The 18,574-nt window shown below is 43.0% G+C and overlaps 1 protein-coding gene across 1 annotated transcript; it reads left to right on the forward strand.

The window, feature by feature from the left end:
• The first annotated feature begins 15,356 nt into the window (after positions 1–15,356).
• Positions 15,357–18,040, forward strand: LOC311270319 (protein phosphatase 1 regulatory subunit 3C-B-like). Its single transcript, XM_084375124.1, has 2 exons — positions 15,357–15,552; positions 15,933–18,040. Exons 1-2 carry the CDS (start codon positions 15,539–15,541, stop codon positions 16,963–16,965), a joined length of 1,047 nt encoding a protein of 348 aa, XP_084231250.1. The 5' UTR covers positions 15,357–15,538; the 3' UTR covers positions 16,966–18,040.
• The last annotated feature ends 534 nt before the right edge of the window (positions 18,041–18,574 follow it).

The following is an 18,574-nucleotide window of genomic DNA, read 5'->3' on the forward strand; positions in this document are numbered from 1 at the left end:
CTGTTAATTACTTGGTGATATCAGGTCGTGCAAAGGTTTCAGTCCGGTGACCCTTCAGGGAAACCTTTCAGCCGGAGCCACATCTGATATTTCACTGTCCTGTCTCATAGAGTTATAGATAACGGGTGAACAAGTCATTCAGAGTGACCTCATGTGTTCTCTCGTCCTGTGTTTTCACTCTCTGTTTCTGTCTCACAGTCATTCATTTTTTCTCATCCCTGTTGTCATTGTCCAGTCAGTTATTGATCCGTTCAGATCGAAGCAGGATATTGTATTTCAGATGAGAAGAACAAGACTGGCAGAAACGGGAGGAAGGGAAATGAAAAACCGGTATGAAGAGTCCTCGGCACCAGTGCTCCTGGTGAATGCTGCAGCTGCTCTGTGAAATAGAAAAACTCTCAGCTGTCACAAAGAAAAACAGCAACAAAAGGTCAAGACAGATTTGTTGCACACAGAACAGACTGATGGGTGATTCAGTCACATATACCTACAGTTACTGTAACCTTTAAACAAGCCACCCACTCTGCCGCCTGTTCGTTAAAGGTTCACCTTTACTGCAGATACAGTTCACAATATGAAACATGTGAGACATGAGGAGGACAGCAGCAGCTCAGAGACCGTTTCTCTCAGAGAGTGAAGCATCTTTGGTTGGAGCACTCTGAAGGGAAACCTGATTTTAGCACCTGATGGTGATTTAGGATCTGAAGATGGAGGCAGCGTCCCTGAAGGTTCTCCAACGTGGTAAATCAGAGAGGAGCCGAGTCCGACCCCAAAACTGGTGATGCAAAAAAACAAAAAAAAGAAAAGCCCGGAGCCGTGCAGCTCTCTGGGATCATCGCAGGAGAAGCCTGTGGCGGCGGGTGGCCCTCACATTTTGAGGTTTGGGAACATCTCTGTGGTCTTTGTTTGAGACACTCGTCCTGTTTTCGAGTGCGCTCGGTATTCGAGTCAGCGATCGGACTCAGCTTTAAAAATAGAACGTCTAACTTTGTGCTGGAACGATTCCCAACGACAGGAAAAGAGCGAGAGAATCGGGAATCTGGAGAGCTGGACACCTCTCAGTGGTTACCATGCCAACAGGCCAAGAGGTGGAGTGTGTGTGTGTGTGTGTGTGTGTGTGTGTGTGTGTGTGTGTGTGTGTGTGTGTGTGTGTGTGTGTGTGTGTGTGTTGTAGTTGGATCTATGGTAATTTGGCAGGATGTGTAGTCAGTAGTCTGCAATTTGTTAAAAGGGGCTGTTAGAACCTGTGGACACCAAACACACGTGCACACACACACACACACACACACACACACACACACACACACACACACACACACACACACACACACCACACACACACACAGGCTGACTTTTAGACCTCTACGTTTTGTCTACTGGTTTTTAAATGGTTATTTAAAGGCTAATAAGATTACATTTGCATAATTAAACACCAACGTGAGCTTTTAGGAGCGAAGGAGTCATTTTACTCTTTCGGGTTCTCGAGTACGTCGAGTTGAGGAGCACGTTCTTATTATTAGTGGATTAAAACTGAAGTCTCCAGCTCTGCAGATTACTGCCATTAGCATCCAAACTGTGAGAGCATTTAAATGACTTTCAATTTGAGGCAATCTTTAACAACAACACTGAAATACAGTCATTTAAATGTTTGTCAAACGTTTCTAGAAGTTGTTCGAGGACCAGGGATACAACAGGGAATCTCTCACTGCACCGTCAGATGTTGAGATAAACTCTTCATTCAGACCCTGCTGTCTGCAGTGGAAACACACTGACTTCCTCCAACAGGTTCCTGGTCGCTGGGCAAAGATCTGTGGTGGAGCTGCAGCTGCAGGTGGAGACGATCCAAAAAGGTCACGTAAGAGCAGAATTGGTAGAAAAGCAATCAGGTGGATCGGCTGTTCCTGCACTTTAAAACTGGAATACCCACATCATAATCACCTCTCCCACTTCACATCTCCACGGTGGCTTGATTGTCCTCACACACACACACACACACACACACACACACACACGCAGCAGGGAGCAGCATGGGTCAGGTCTTCCATAGACTTGGACACTAAGACCCCCCATGTTGGACGCTGGCCGTCTGCCCGTGAGGACTCAGGCACAGCGAGGGTTTGGCAGCTCCTCCACCTCGGTTCAGCTCAGCTTTTCTTCCCCAGCTTTTCTCTACCATCTTCATTTTTTTCCTCTCTTTGGTCATCGTGGACACACACACACCTTCACACACACTGACAAACAAACCCAAGTTTGCACTGAGCTGCAGACGAAGTCGTGAAATCTTTCGGGGAAACAGATTTCTCATTCGGTTTTTATCCTTCAATAAAGTAAAAGACACATTTGCAGATGAAAGTGGAGCTTGAAGGGTTGAACAACATGTCATTCAGTGACAGAAATTGAACCCACAACCTCTCTGTCAGCAGTCATTCTTGACTTTTTGAGCTAAAGCTCAATTTGAATGTTTTCTTGACACTTCTCTTTGTCACATGTAAACATTCATATAGCAGTTTATCTTTCTGTCACCGCGGTGCTGAAGGTTCTGTTCAAACTTCCTTGTTAAGATGAAAAAACAAGTCAAAGAAGAACCATCAGTCTCACACGTCGAGGTCCAGCGCTCGGTACAGCCAATCATCCGCCCACGCTAATTGCTTCTGCGTAAGCAATACATCACGCTTGTCTTTGATGAGCGCCGCCTGTGTGCAGAGACGAGGCCGTCGTTCTCCTGCAGAGGACCAGCTTTGTTTTCAGTTTCACTCACTGAGGTCATGTTGAAACGTTCTGACCTTTCTGTTTGACATTTAAAGGCAAGTTACAGACTTGTGGTCTGATATTTGTCCATTTGAATTTTACGAACTTCTGTCATCACAGATGTGTTCGTGCTCTGTCGAGATGTTTCCCCTCAGTGAAATCAGCTGTTGCTGCTTGTTTCATGTGGACAGACTTCACGCTGCAGGCGCTCCTCCCTCCTTTGTTCATGTGCACCAGCCCTGGTTTCAGTTACCCAGCGGCTGCATCAGTTCAGCGAGTGTCTGCTGTCCTCTGCTGGAAAGTGTCAAGAATTGCAAAAAGTCAGTCAAAGTCTGATGTGTCCTCCTCCTTTAGGTCTAAAGCCCTGAACCCTCGAGGATTTAGCTGACATCAGCTGGTAAATGCTGGAGTGAGAGAGTTGGCAGGGGTCAGCACTTTGTGAGTTTAGGACTTTATATTTAAAACTGATTCAGGTTCAGATGGTAGCAGAATATTGGCTAACTCTGGTGCATGATGTAAGACTCAGAAGCCAACTGTAATGTTGAACTGAGATCTCCTTGAGTCCTGCACAAACTGGTATGTCAGTCGTGATGTAAGCCGGGCAGTCTGTGTAGCAGTTTGTGGTACACTGTCCTGTATATGAAAATAAAAGCTTCATGATGTACGTCAGCTGCGACTGCTGCTGTCATTTGCCTCCTTGGCTGCTCGTACTCCATTTGCCAAACATTTTGAGTGTTATGAAGTATAAAGTGATGCTGAAGTGACACAATTTAACTCTAAACAGCTGTAAACATTTTGCGCAACAGCCACTTGAGCAGGTTTGAACCACTAGAGGTCACCGCTGCAGCAAAAACACAACATGACTTGCAGGAGTGAACACAAGAGAACTAATGGATGATAACAGGAGTGTGAAATAAACATTTTCCTGTCGTCCTCGTGAATATTTTTGAATTCAGATCTAACGTCCTGCGGTCACAGACTCACTCCTCATCATCACAGCTGCAACTAACAGAAATAAAAGATGAAACTGTTTTTGTATTTTCTTCACAAGACAAAAGTATATTATATATATATTATTATCGTATAAAGTATAGACAAACATATTTTATTAAATACAAGCAGTTAACTCCCAGCAGTGGTCTACTGTCTGTCACAGCTTTATGAAAGAAGGTGAGTTCAGCTGGTTTGCGTCCACATTTCATCAGCGGTCTTATCTCAGTCGGCTGATGGGTTTGTCCTGTTGAACCGTGACCGTCCACCTGATCGCAGCGTGTTCGCTGGCGTTTCACACAGCTGCTGCCTTTTACATCACAACCTGCCGTCTTCATACACAGGTTGAGACGTGAAGCAGGTGACTCACCCCGGCCTCATTCTCATTGCACCTGTGTGACTGATGTGACTGATTAACTTTTAAAACACACAAACCACTCCCATCCCACGACACCGTCTGAGCAGGAGACTGATATAATGACTGTTCAGTCTCACACTGGAAGAAACTAAGAGGGATCGTACAACATAGTTCATTTTTCATTAATGTTGCTCTGTCTTCATTTTGTGTTATGGAGGAAAATATACACCTCATAGTTTGAAGCACAAAATCATTTTACTTTTCTTTGCTTCAAGAAAGACTAAAAACATTATTACATCACAGTCTTAATACGTAAATTAAACTAACTCACTCACTAATTCTGCAAAATAACCCTCAGAAGTGCCACAGAAAGTAAAAAAGTAAATGTCTATAACTGTGTAAAATGGTTAATATAGTTCATGTTGCACAGTAAAAACTGTGTGAGTCTTAGATTTAGCAGCAGTGGACAGAAATGTTAAGTCTGTCCCAGCGGTGGCTGAACCGAATCAAAAGGTGTATTCTCTGTACGGAGGCCATTTTAGGACATCAATAGTTGAAGGCCTACTCTGCCAACCTCAACTCTACTTACAAGCTCAGCTTTGAGTGCAACTGAGCATTTATTGCTGATGTTTTGCACTTAACATGCTATTTCAGCATGTTGCACCCTGACAGGATCAACGTTCGGGGTGAAACACTATGAAATGTGAATATCACTTTCAGCAGAAATACCTCCACCTGCAAACATCCCCATCACATCCCGTCTGACAACACGAGTCCAGCGTGTCTTGTTGACCTTGTGTTGTCCTCCTGTGTTGGACTGAAGTGACTGTGTCCTGGCTGGCTGGCTGGCTGGTTGGCTGGCTGGCTGGCTGGCTGGCTGGCTGCTCACGCTGCTGTCAGGATATTTACACAAACTGCAGCATCAGCCAACATCAGTCAGATCAGAGTCTGCACACGGACACCTGGCTATTTCAGGACCGGCTTTGCCCACTGAGGACACTGCCAGTTTGTGTGCGTACGTGTGTGTGTGTGTGTGTGTGTGTGTAGGGCTGTCCTCATTTCCCAACAATGCCTCTGTGTGTCAGGATGAGGGTCAAAGGAGGATACACACCTCAGCTTCATCAGAGTCAGAGACCTTCACCTTACTTCACACCAGAGGAAGACGTTCTCGCTAACGTTTAATGTTTTACTGCGAGCGACTAAACTACAGTTCTAGTAGAAACCTCACACCCCGGCCCGGCGTGGAAGTACCAAAACCTGCAGCTCCTCAAATGACCACTTGAGGATTGATCCAAAAGCAAAGTTGAAATCAGCGTTCTCTTTAATATTCTCTAATCTCCACAGCAGAAATGAATACGTTAACAGTTTCGATCTTTCGATAATTTACACGCTCATGACAAATGATCAGGGGTGTGGTTGCTTTGAGTGACAGCTTGTGGCAAGCTGTCGGATGGGCAGGTTGCGGTTAATTTGACTAACAGCCTGGAAAATAAAAGGTTCAGACACTGGTGTTTAGGATTAACAAGCAACCCTGTTAACTGGCGGACAGCTGTGGGCAGAGTCCAGAGCTTCTGGAGGAACAAACACCCGGAGACGTGGAGAGTACAGAGATTATTATTACAGAGTTAATTTATAAAAAGTTGATTTATCTTCACTCTCACCTCTCGACCTGTCTGCAGCAGTGAGCCTGGAGAACAGTGAGTGCTGACAAAAGGTTTCCTGGCTACATGGAGCAAATAAACCTCGGTAAATAACACGAGGTGTGAACACAGCTAGCTTGGTAGCTTCCAGCCATGTGGGTATGTCTCAGCGACCGTGATGGCCGGTGCTACCAAAGGAGTTGGTTCACACTGGCTCTTCAGAGACCCTGATGTGAAGACATGTAACAGTGGCTCTGTCCACTCTTTATGCAGACTTCATTCTCTCTGCAGGTTTCTGCTCTGAGTCTCAGCAGCTCCGGCAGAGCTCAGCTCTCCTTTTCTATTTCAGTACGAGTCATGTTTCTGAAGCCTACAGTAACGACCCGAGCCAGCGGCAGCCTCTGGAAGCTGCTGGCCGCATGGTTGTGATTCTCTCCTCGTGTTGCTTTCAGTTTGTAAAAGGGCAGCGTGCGGTTATAATGACAACTTGATCCTGACTTTAAAAGACAGCTGCTGTGTGCGAGCAGCAGAGTGAGGCCGCTGGGAACTCACGTCGTTTCCCTCCGAACACCTGTGCAGTTGTTTTCAGTTATTCCAGCTGATTAAACCTTTTCAGATCTGAGACCTGAATGAAATTCTTCTGATGCTTCCGTGTTTGTTGGTTGATGGAGGCAGACAGGTTACACACTGATGATTCATGTGACTAATTAGGTTTGATGGCTTCACAGATTCTTTGAATAACCTCACAGAAGACTTGGTACAATATGAAAATTGTTGATTATTTTGCATACACCAACAGATTCGACTCCAGGCACCATGAAACATACTGTCCTCGTCCTGCGGGCCACAAGAACACAGCGCAGCGTGTTGTGCAGTGTCACGGGGGGGCGTGTCCGGGGTAACGTTAGGTCGGCTTTCAACCCAGAGTCCACTCAGAACGTTCAGCTCCGACCGTGACGACGAGCAAACATTTATAGAGCTTATAAAACATCAGGGAGGATCATTCCCGAGCACAGACTGCATGTACCATCATGTACTGCAGGTTTGCTTCAGACACACCCACAACCTTCGTCTCACCAACCTCAACACAAACACTCAGACAGTGAGAAGTGTTTACCTGTGTCACCTGTGTCACCTGCGTCACCTGGGCGGCAGCCTGCTGATAATAACAACATTAAGTTGATAATGACTTTAATGCCTGAGCGTCCAAAGGTGATGAAGCTCAACAAAGTCATTTTTTGTTTTTGCTTGCATAATTTTTGATATTCATTATAAAATTACAAAGGATCCCATTTCATCTGATTTATATTAGTGGCACCTTCCTTATTGTAGACATCAGTGGTTTTAAACTGTGTTTTTGGGTGGAATTAATCCAAATAACAAATGGTTTCCTATAGAATTATTATTTATATCAGGACAAGGGACGAGCCGATTGAGACTGAATGATACGTGGTCTTATTCTGCATATTTATACTAATACAAATAGGATCAATACCAGATATAAATGGGCCCATTCAGTTATCAGTGAACTCTGGTATGGAATTAAAGTGCTGAATTATAAATACAATCTCAAATCAAACAAAAATGTTTGCACAAGTTGCAAAAGTTTACTTAAGTGTAAATTTTCTACCTCTGACCATGAGGGTACGTGCCCACAGCGGCGTTTTTTGGAAGCGAGGGATCACGATGCGTCCAGACTTTGCACGTTTATCGAACGCCGGCATCATCCTCCGACAACCACACAAACATTTATTGGCTGGACCTGAATGAGCGTCAGTCGGAGGCCGACTGCCCGAGTTTTCAAACCAGATCAACGTGGTCGTACTTCCTGTAAACTTGATATACGATAAATAAGACACACGGTCGCTGAAGCTGTCGTTATATTAACTCAATAAAGGTTAGATTTTATAGTTTGTCTTGAGGTTCTGGTGGTGGACACACCTCGGCGTGCAGAGCTCGGAGGCATCGCGTGCCCTTGCATCCAAAAACAGCCCTGTGGACACATACCATCACAATGTGCTGTCACTCTGCTGCACTGTCAACAGCCGGCTGCGACCTGTGCAGGAGTTTGTAGCTTAAACAGGCGTTTAGTGTTTGTCTACTCTGACTCCTGCTCAGGACAGTCGGTGTTCATATCTCACACAGTGGTGCAATAGTTTGACAGCTGCCCTTCAGCCACAAGGTCCACGAGCAAAAAACCCCTCTGTGGTCAATGCGTATCGACGAGGACTCTGTCCATTGATCTTCGGTGTCAACATTTTCCCTTCTCTCAGTTCACAGTGTCTCATCGCGTTTGTTTTGTTTTGCTGCCAACGCATCAAATTATCGTCTGAATTAAGTTTTTTACTTTCCAATCAAACTGCTCGACAGGAGCTCACACAGGTTTGACTACTTAGACCTAATTAGACTCAACAATAATAATAATAATTAGTTTGGATTGTTTGGAGGCTGAACTGTGAAAGTGTCCCTCAAAAGGTCTTCATGATATTTCTGTCACGTAAAGCTGACGATCAACACCTCGTCTCACTCGGCGATCCGCTGATGTCGAGCCGACCCGTTCGATGTGCCTGCGTACATCTCTGCTCTAAAGTCTGTTTCTATTTCAGGGGTGCTGATATGTGAAGTGTCGACAGCTGCATTGTTTAAAGTGCATGAAGTCACCTCTGGTCCACTGACCACACACTGAGGAGAATACGTACATACTGTAATATCTTTCATCACATCTGATGCATTGTATCAAAGCTCACTCTCTGTGTCTCTCGGCTGCTTTGAAGCCAGCGCGTCTATGACACTAATTTTAAGCGTTAAATGCTGAAAAACTAAACTTTTGTATATTGGCAGCTCCAAACATCACTTCTCGTTTGATCTTTAGGCCCCAGAAGTCACAGAAAAGCTCAGTCAGTAAAGTTAACCTTCTCTCAGCGGCAGATGGATTAAGGTAAAGAGGTCATTCATTCTCTCTCCGGCTGAAACATTCTCACGCTGCTGGAGATACCGCTGGATTCAAGTTGTATTTATAGCTCTTGATACGAGAGTCTTTCCCGCCAGCGACCAGGCATCATTGCCAACCCTACATCAAGGACCTGGATTAAACCCAGACGCTGAGCATGTAAGAAACTGTGACCTCCATGTGACACAAAAACTCACAGTCTAGCGACCGGCAGCACATCCCCTGTAAAGGTATATTTAATACTAGACTTTGCACCAGGACAACATGGTGGATAACTAAACTCGACAGACAGTAACATGACGATCAAAGAAGTGAAGGAGTCAAACTGGAAGTGGCAGTAAAGGTGATTTAGTTTATTTTCTCCAAACAAACTGAAACTCATGTAACAAAACAACCGGATGAATCTGTCTCGCTGAAAACAGGCAGACGAGGAGCAGAGGAGAACAAAGAGGTTAAACTCTGAAGGTGAGCTCGTTTTACTGGAAGCACAGGGTGTTGATTGGTTCCCTCTGAGGTGGAGCTGGCCAATGAGCAGCAGGGCCAGACTGCACAGCTGGAAGCCAATTAGGTCGCTGACGCCTGGAGAGAAAACAGTGGAGGGGAGGAGGAGGAGGAGGAGGAGAAGAACAAGAGGCACTTTGGTCCTGCCGGGCAGGTAACGCCTGGAAATGTAGACACAGGATGATTCTTCAGAGTTAGATAAACCTGAAGATTCAACACTTTCACTGGAAAAACACTGTAACCATTAAAAGTTGTGAGTCTGTTTGAAATCTAACACAACAGCCCTCACACCAGAATAAAACGTTGGCATTTTTACGTTTCTGCAAAAACCACAGATACGAATCATATCAACATTTTTACAATACGTGTCATCTCACATTCACATTACATGAGCTGACCGTCCTCGAACGCCTCTCGTCTTCCTCTCAACATCCAAAACTTCTTCTTCTTCTTTTCATTAGAGGCGTACAACGAAATGATGTTTGGTAAACCCTCAGAGACCAGCAGCGATAGACAACAGGATAAAACAAGATAAATATAATAATGCAGCGTCGATCTAAGTTTAAGTTGAATTTTTCTTTGTTAAACCTTTAAACTCACATCCTCAACATTCAGTCTTTCCTCACTGGCTGCTGAAAACACTCATCTCAGTCACTTTCTCTGCAGGACTCATCAGAGATGATCAGTCAGAGATGAGATAAATCTTATCTCGTGTTTATTCTCTTCACTCTGTTTCATCACAGCTGCAGATGAGGGAGAAAGTCATGGGTTATTGATCAGGCTTGACTTTTGCAATACTTACCAGAGTGTTTCACAGATACTGGTTGTTGATTTTGATCACTGTGCACACCTGCAGCCACAGAGCGGCACGAGCGTTACTTTTAATTACGATATGCATTTAACTCTTTTGGAGAATCCTCGTCTGTCTCCATATCGAATGTTTTTCATTGATAATCATGATGAATTATGAATAAATCATAATGGAGCGTTCGGCACGTGTTAATTGGACCGCTGACTACTACATCGTTACTGCCGTGAGTGTCATGACCTGAATAAATGAAATGATACGACAGATGTGAGGAATCGTGGCTATTTTTGTTCTGGCCAGCGTGCACGTATGCACGATAGTACACTCTCTCAGGTGTTGGTGAGAAAATATAGAGTCACGTAAAACCTCTGAGCTGTCACCATCTCTGAGTCATGTGGCAGCGGTCGACCACTCATATCGTCCAATAGCCTCTCCTGATCTCTTTTGTCTGCAGGCCATCGCGGGGTTATTATGTGAATGGGTGAGCGTCCCACCTGGCAACCGACAAGGAGCACAAGAGCCAACAGTGTGAAGGTCTGTGTGTGTGTGTGTGTGTGTGTGTGTGTGTGTGTGTGTTACTAAACGTGTCACAACCTTCCTGCCGTCCTCTGATCATGTCAGGTTTCTGTTGTAATGCTGTCATTTCCAAACAGACTGAAAAGGAGAAGACGTACAGTCACGCTTGATGTTTGCACAGGAACGGTCTTTTATCTGTGGTGGATTCCCAAAGTCAGATTCTTCCCACAAAGGTCAAACAAAGTGGAGATTAAAGGTGCCGTCAAGCACCCAAAGGTCAAACTACTGGAGTAAAAGTAAAGGTGTTGTGTTAAAGTGTTACTTTGGTAACCCGCATTAACAGTACTTAATGTTAATTATACATATTATATATATATATATACATATATATATTTTATACATTATTCAGCATTTTTCTGATTATCGGAATCAGTATCTTCTTTGTCTCTGGTGCAGCATGTAAACTGGGAAGTAACTACTAACTAAATGTAGTCGAGTAAAAAGTAAAGTTTTATAGTGTTGTTAGTTTAATGTGTTTTCTATACTAACAGCTGTAGCACTATAAAAATAATCACATATTAAAAGGATGTCATCGTGAGCGGGTCGCAAATGAGTAGAAACATAAAGTAGAGTATCATCACCATCAAGTTAAGTACAAGTACATAAAAACATAAAAACATGCAGTACTTGTGAAAAGTGAAAACCTTTCTCATGATGAAAATAGTTTTTGTTCAACAGAGTGAACTTTTCATGTCGCAATGATGTAACGGAGGTGAACAAATGCTCCTGCTGATAATCTTTTACCTTTTTACGGTTTATCTCGCTCGTTTCATGTTTGTTGGCTCTGAATTTCAGATTTAGCAATATGTACACAAGCAGCACAGATGTGCCGGTGAAGGTCACTGATTTATAAATAAATGGCAAGAGAGAGAGAGCGATGGCATGAAATGTGAAAAGCTCCAACAGAGAGACACAAAACTGCAATAAATGTTCTTATCTCAATCTAAATCTTATGTTTAGTGGCTTTTATACGACATATTAAATGTTATTTTTAGGTTTGTTGTCATTATGAATATTAATGATTAATGTCTTGCCTCACACGACCTGGCAGCTGGCTGCTTATCTGCCTTTTGCCCGGTGCATGCAGGGACTCTGGTCCCCCTGTGGCCTCTGATAACAAACAGACTTTAGGATAAATTAATCAGTTCATTAATTAAGAACATTTTCAAGGCAAAATCCCCAAAAGAGTCTCAAAAATCAGGATTATAAACTGAAATCTTTACTGGTAGAAGACATCCATCTGGTCTCTGGACAGACTCAACCCTTCATCACTAATTCACCTCTAAACGAATGAAATCACTAATTGATAATGGAAACAATCACCGTCGCAGCCCAGCGTATGGATAGACGCTCAATCAGCACTCCTGTGTGTTGGTTTTAGATGATTAGAGTTTGTTTAACCTTCGTTTTCTGGGTTGACATCCTCAGCTTCTCACTTCAGCACGATCACATGAACACTGCATGATAGTACACAGGCTGAACTGCCAATATTGGAAATCTGTTTCATTGAATCGTTACAGAAGTGAACCGACGAGCTTTGCAGCGAACACAACATGTTGTTGCAAATTTCAGCCAGAAGCAGAAAAACAACAAACTTCTTTGCTGGAGGTAAAAGTAAAAGCTGGAAGAATCAAATTGCATATGAAACCATTTTATTTAATCAATTATTTGATTTAATTATGTAATTTTTTAACCATATGACTTATGTTTCTAATGTAAACTCTAAAGTAGGTTTTTTTTTATAAACCATAATATTTAACTAAAGGAACAGTCGACTCTAAAATAATAATAACTTGCAGTTTAGGCAACAAGACTACTTGGTTAGAATAAGAAAGTTAAAATAACTACTTTACTTATATAACTTTAGTTAAAACTGCACCGACGTCACATACTTTCCTACCTCGGTGAGATAAAATACCTCACCGCTGACGTTGCTTTTACATTGGACGCGAACAGCGGCCTCCTGGACTGTTTGACGCGACCCTCCGTCTGATTTGTGGCTCTCGACTTCACCTGACTTCCTCCTTTGCTGCCGTGATAATTACCGCGGATACTTGACTTAAAAAGAAACATAAACATGACTTACATAATAAGTTGCTCTCACATTTGACCTATAGAGTATAAAACAAACTTACAATACAGTGTGTCCGGCATAATCCATAAGTCTCCAGGAGCACCGTGATGTCACACTGATTTAAAGTAGTAGTTCAGTAGTTTAGGAGAATGCTGCTGTGAAGCTCCAGGAATGTTTTGTGAACTACGAGGAGATATCAACTGAATTTTCATTATGTTTGGGTGACCTGTTCCTTTAATCTTTCTTTGTGTATGATTGTGTTTTTAAATGTTTTATGGCGTGCTGTTTAAAGCATTCATCCTCCCTGCTGGGTTAACTGGTTTGTAAAAGCTGCTATAAACATCCTGAGTCCGTGTTGCGATTGATCGACACGACCAGACGATGCTGATAAACACTGCGTGTTGTCTTTACGAGCATGTGAAAGTGGCATGTTCGGCTCTCTGAGTCTAAAGTCTCCCTGCAGATGATTCAGAGGAGCACAGAGGCATCGCTGAGGGGGAAACCCTTCAGCGATCGGAGCCACAAGAGGACTCATGACTCCTCTGACCCAAAGGCTCCCAGAGGTCAGGAAGAAGATCGTGCCGAGCTCTTATATACAGAAAAACTTCACTCCAAGAGCCTGAAATCAAATCAGTTCAGATTTTCAAAAGAAAGACTCCCTGTCGTCCTCAGAGTCAGTGAGTCAGTCCCAGTTTGTTGCTGGAAGCAGCAGGCAGACCACATTTTTTGATGATTTCTTAACGAGGCGTTAAGAAATCATCAAAAAATGTGGTCACAACCATAAAAAGTCATATCTGCTTGTCTGGAACAAGTTTTTGTCTTTTATTAAAGGAGACGAGTCGAAGGAGCCTGATGTTTTATTTTGGAGAGATGAATGTACCTTCGGATGTCTCTCTTAGATTTCTTGAGTATTTCATTTTCTGTTAATTATTATTTCATAAGGACGGGCTCTCTTTTATTTATTTTATATCTTTGGACTTTTCTTTAGTTGAATCCCTTTAGGGACACAAATTAAAAGAAGTAAGAGACTTAACTTCACTTAATCTGCCTCTGTCCTCCAAATAAAGTCGACTCAGTTCCATTTGAGATCCTTTTTGTGGATAATGTTTAACCGACGGCTGAAAATCAATGAAGCTTTAAAAATAGCATCTCTGTCAACATGTGGAAGTCAAAAACGGCAACAACTGAGGCCGACAGGAGGATTCTTACGTTTAAACCAAAGCTTTTAATGTTCGAGCTTGAATTTGTTTCACGAGACGTCTTTTAAAACTTCTAATCAAAGTATCAAAGTCTTGTGTTTTCTCATATCTCGTATTTTTGATCTGATCTGTGTTGACGTCCTGTAACACGAAGATAAGGGAAGAGAAGTCTGTGTCTAAAGTGACGACTCAATTATTTTATTTATACTAAGAGATGTTGAAGTGCCATCAGACAGATCACATCAGATCAAGTCATGAAGCATCGTGATGTAACACTGAAAATATGAAGAATAAACACACTGGCACTGAGAAACTGTGATTTCTGTTGAATAAATATAATTTATTCCCTCAAAGACAAATCTGTGAATTTATCCTGTTATGAAATAAGATTAATTTAATACTGACGCCTCGATATGACCGATATAATCAACCAAGACAATCGGCACCATCGTCATTTTACATTTATTAATCTCGCTTCACATTCTTTAAACAACGGTGCTAAAAACATCTTACGTCTTTCCTTCACTTGCTTCCAAAACAAAATGCCGAGCTGGTCAGATCAAGATTTCTACGACAGGATACATTAATGATGTGGTGGTCATACCTTTTTTCATCCACAGGGGGCGCCAGAATCAGCACAGAATGAAAGTTCATTGTAGCCGCTTTAAGTAAATATATAAGTTTGGGTAATTAAAATGGTTTGTGTGAGCTTGTTTTATCACTTCTTGTTGGAGCTGGCAGAATGACACCAAAATAAAATGTTATCAAATCATATAAAATATATAAAATGGTTAAAGAAAACAAAATATATGGATCTGTGCAACATAACAGCAACAATAAAGTAGATTTTTCAAATCAAAGTTCGTTTGCGTCAATGTGATTTAGATAAATCTAAATAATTCCTTGGTGGATTAAAACATGTTGGTCTAAAAATCAGGAGTAATTCATTAACACTTTATAATAACTGTTGTTATAAAGTTTAATAAACTTTCAGTAATAGTGAATTGTTTTATTAATCATTTATTAATGTATCAGTCAACAGGCAAAAAACTATTAACTTAAGTTTAATTAATATTAATGTATCAGTTATTACTGATGGTTATCATAAAGTGTTACCAGTTCATGGCAGGAACTTGTTTCACTTAATCTTTCAGCGGATTACACTTTTCCTTTCCACAGAGTCACTGTGATAAATATAGCGCTGCCTGGTGTGACGGGGGTCCCGGTCATGTCACAGACAGAGGATTTATGCAACACTCTGCAGTGAGCAATGTGAAGATTACCTGCAGCGCCAGTAGGGGTCCATCATGTTTCTCAAATAGCAGCTGAAGCAACAGGCCGAGGCATCCCAGCCATGAGGCGACACTCCCCTATCAGCTGGCTGTCGGCCAGTTCAAATTCTCGCTGATTGGCCGGCGAGGAATTCCACAGACTTTTCATTGGCTGAGTGAGGAACCATATGACAGCGTATGCAAATGGTCTCTATGTGGCAGTTGAAATCCCTGAGTGCTGAGCAACCCCAGCACTGAGAGTCAGGAAGAGAGCAAGAGAGAGGAGGAAGAGAAGGGGGGAGTGACGGCAGCATGCACTGTTAGAGGAAGCTGTTCCAACAGATTTCTGAAAGTCAGAGGGGCTGAACGCTTTTACAGAGCTCGTTTCTTTTCCCCCTCGGAGCTGTTTGTTCTCTCTACCCCATGAGTGCTGCAAGGTAAGAGTCACACAGAGAGTTTGGTTTAGTTCCTGCAATAGTGACGCATGTCGTGCAGAAATGTAAACTGTTACATAATGTATCACTTGTTTTACTGTAAATGATTTAGATTCAAAGAAGTGTTTAATTTATTTTTGCATAGTTGAGCCGTTGTAAAACGGAAGGCGTAGTTCGTCAGATCTCGCTGTGTCATTAACCTGGAGCTTTATTAAAGTTAGACGACTGAAGCGTGAAAGTGTTTTTTATAAACTGCGTACATTCGCCACAGTTCTAATATCCTCATGTCTCTTTTTCTTTCCGCCTCCCTCGAATTTTCTCTCACTTTCCTGCCTCCTCCTCCTCTCTCACCCCACCTCCCTTCTTCTCTTCCCCTCCCTCAGTGTGCTCAGGTCCTTCAGCCCATCAGCAATGCCTGGCCCAGTGATGCCGATGGACGTCGCGATGAGATTCTACATCAGCCACTCTCCACCTCCTCTCCGAGGCTTCCTCAGCTCCTACGAGGAGCTGCAGAGGGCCAAGAACCGGGTCAACCAATCCACCGCCCGCAGCCACAGCCAGCAGCTCTACAAACCCCTGCGGCCCTGCCTCAGCAACCAGCAGAAAGCGGCGGATGACGACGGCTGCATGGGCTGGAACAGCAACAAGGTCAGCAAGAAGAAGGTGGTGTTCGCAGACACAAAGGGCATGTCGCTCACCGCCATCCACGTCTTCTCCAAGTTCGACGACGAGCCGTATCGAAACAAGCACCGCGGGGGAGTCATGGAGGAGCTGCAGTTTGACATGACGGACCTGGAAACAGCCACGATGGACCTAAAGATCAGCTCGACGCGCAGCCTGGTGCTGGACTTTAAACAGCCCTCAGCTGACTACCTGGATTTCCGGAACCGCCTGATTCAGAATTCAGTCTGCTTGGAGAACTGCTCGCTTCAGGAGCGCTCGCTGACCGGCACCATCAAGGTCCGAAACATTGGGTTTGAGAAGTCGGTGCAGCTGCGCGCAACTTTTGACTCGTGGGCCAGCTTCACCGACGTCGAGTGCACCTTCATGAACAACGTCTACAGCTGCCAGGACAATGACACCTTTGCGTTCGTCCTGGACCTGCCCACAAACATCCCTCCTCAGAATCGGGTTGAGTTCTGCATCTGCTTCAAAACCCAGGACCAGACCTTCTGGGACAATAATGACGGCAAGAACTATGCTCTCAAACACGTCGGCTGGAACGGAGAGGACCTGAACGGTCTGATACACCCAAATTCTGCTGAGCAGAAGAAGCTCTCAGAACACAAAAACGGGAGTGTGAATAAGCTGCTGGAGGTGGAGTTTGATCAGTTCGGCAGCCCACGTATGTCCAACGGACTCTTTCCCGGCTGGCAGAGCTGGGGTCAGATTGATAACGCCGTGCCTTATTGGTGAAAACATCAGGATGTTGAAACGGTCCTGAAATAAGATAAGAGACACTGACGGGGCATTCAGTACGAATCCAGCTGTGGGTCTGATCCGAGGCAGGCTCTCAGCCAGAAACTAAACTGAAGCAAACAACCTCAGCTTTTTTTTTTAGCAGAGGAAGTGCACAAACCACACAGAAAAGTAACTAATGTGTTCAACTGACCCGCTTTTTGCCTGAGAGACTTGATGGTCTGTGGCTGGAGGACGAGGGAGAAATGGGGGGGAAATCCATCTTGTTTGATATATTCCTCTTCTGTAAAAATATAAATGTGCCTTCTCAGAGTGCCTGTCCACTAAATACAGACTGTTTGTGAAATATGCACTGATTGAGATGTTTCCCTCTCAATGTGATGTCTGTAAAGTGAAGACGTGGAAGTGGAGCTGAGTAAAGTCCTTCATATTGAAGGGGAAAGGACGGGGGAGTGCATGGCAACAAGATGCTTCATGAGAAAACCCAGCTGATTCTTTTTCTAAATGATAAAATGCACACTAACTTTTTGCACCTTCAAAAAAGGAGGAATTAATTTAACATGATTCAAAAAAATGGCCTTCATTTTTTTTTAAAGCTGAGTCATGCAGCCCTTTCTTTCCCTCCATGTAAATTGCACATGTTTTATCTGATGAAAAAAATGTTTGGCTGATGTAATTTTTGATGTAAGTTTGCTGAGGAACTGAGCTGCTATCAACAGGTGTGTCACAAGAAAGGACTCTGCATGTGATTGGTTGTGTCGAACTGGGAGGACATTTTGAGAAATTCTGTGGTTCGGGTATGTCGAGAGGTGGAATGATGCAATGATCGAATGTTTTTACTCGCTTGCTCTCACAAGTGCAATGATGTGATGAGTGTACAGTATGTGTGGCTGGAATTGCGATTTTTTTTTTTTTTTATCTATTCTGAAACTTTTTTCTTTCTCACGATAAAGAAGAAGTGTGTGTACCCCAGCATTGTTTCACTTGAAGGTGTGTGTTGCTGACATGTGCCCATGTCAGTCATATGTTTCCTTTTCAGAAATAAATTTCTATATATTTGTGCTAAAATATACACATGACTCCTGAGCCTTTTCTTCTACATGTTTTATAAGATACTTTACAAAACACACACTAAAAAACATACATGAAAACAACATCATTCAGAGATTAAAAGAGCCAATGTGTAAGAAAGTCAAAACACTGACCCTGTGGTGTGGTCCGTGATAGATGAGTTGGGAATTATTTACAAATTGGGCCTTTAAAAAGCAGCTCTAGTAGTTCATGTATGTTATGGATAGTGAATACATTCTGGATTGATTTGAACTAATCAAGAATACCAACAAACTACCACTGTGGTAACACAAACACTTAAATACTCAGTAATATTTAATATACACATGAAATAAAAGATAATAAAAATAAGAGTCAACACCACAGAAGTTGTTTAATGTATCTTTTCTTAGTTGTTGTCAGCTCCAGCAATATCAAATTAACATTTTATATTGAATTATTAATCCAAACACGCACTCCCATCCCCAAAAAATATTCAAAACACAAAAACAAGAACTGCCTACCTGCAATTTGATTGGCAGGTCAACTTATAAAC

This window comes from Pagrus pagrus (assembly GCF_965226575.1).
Source record: "Pagrus pagrus genome assembly, chromosome: 15".
Classification (NCBI taxonomy): domain Eukaryota; kingdom Metazoa; phylum Chordata; class Actinopteri; order Spariformes; family Sparidae; genus Pagrus; species Pagrus pagrus.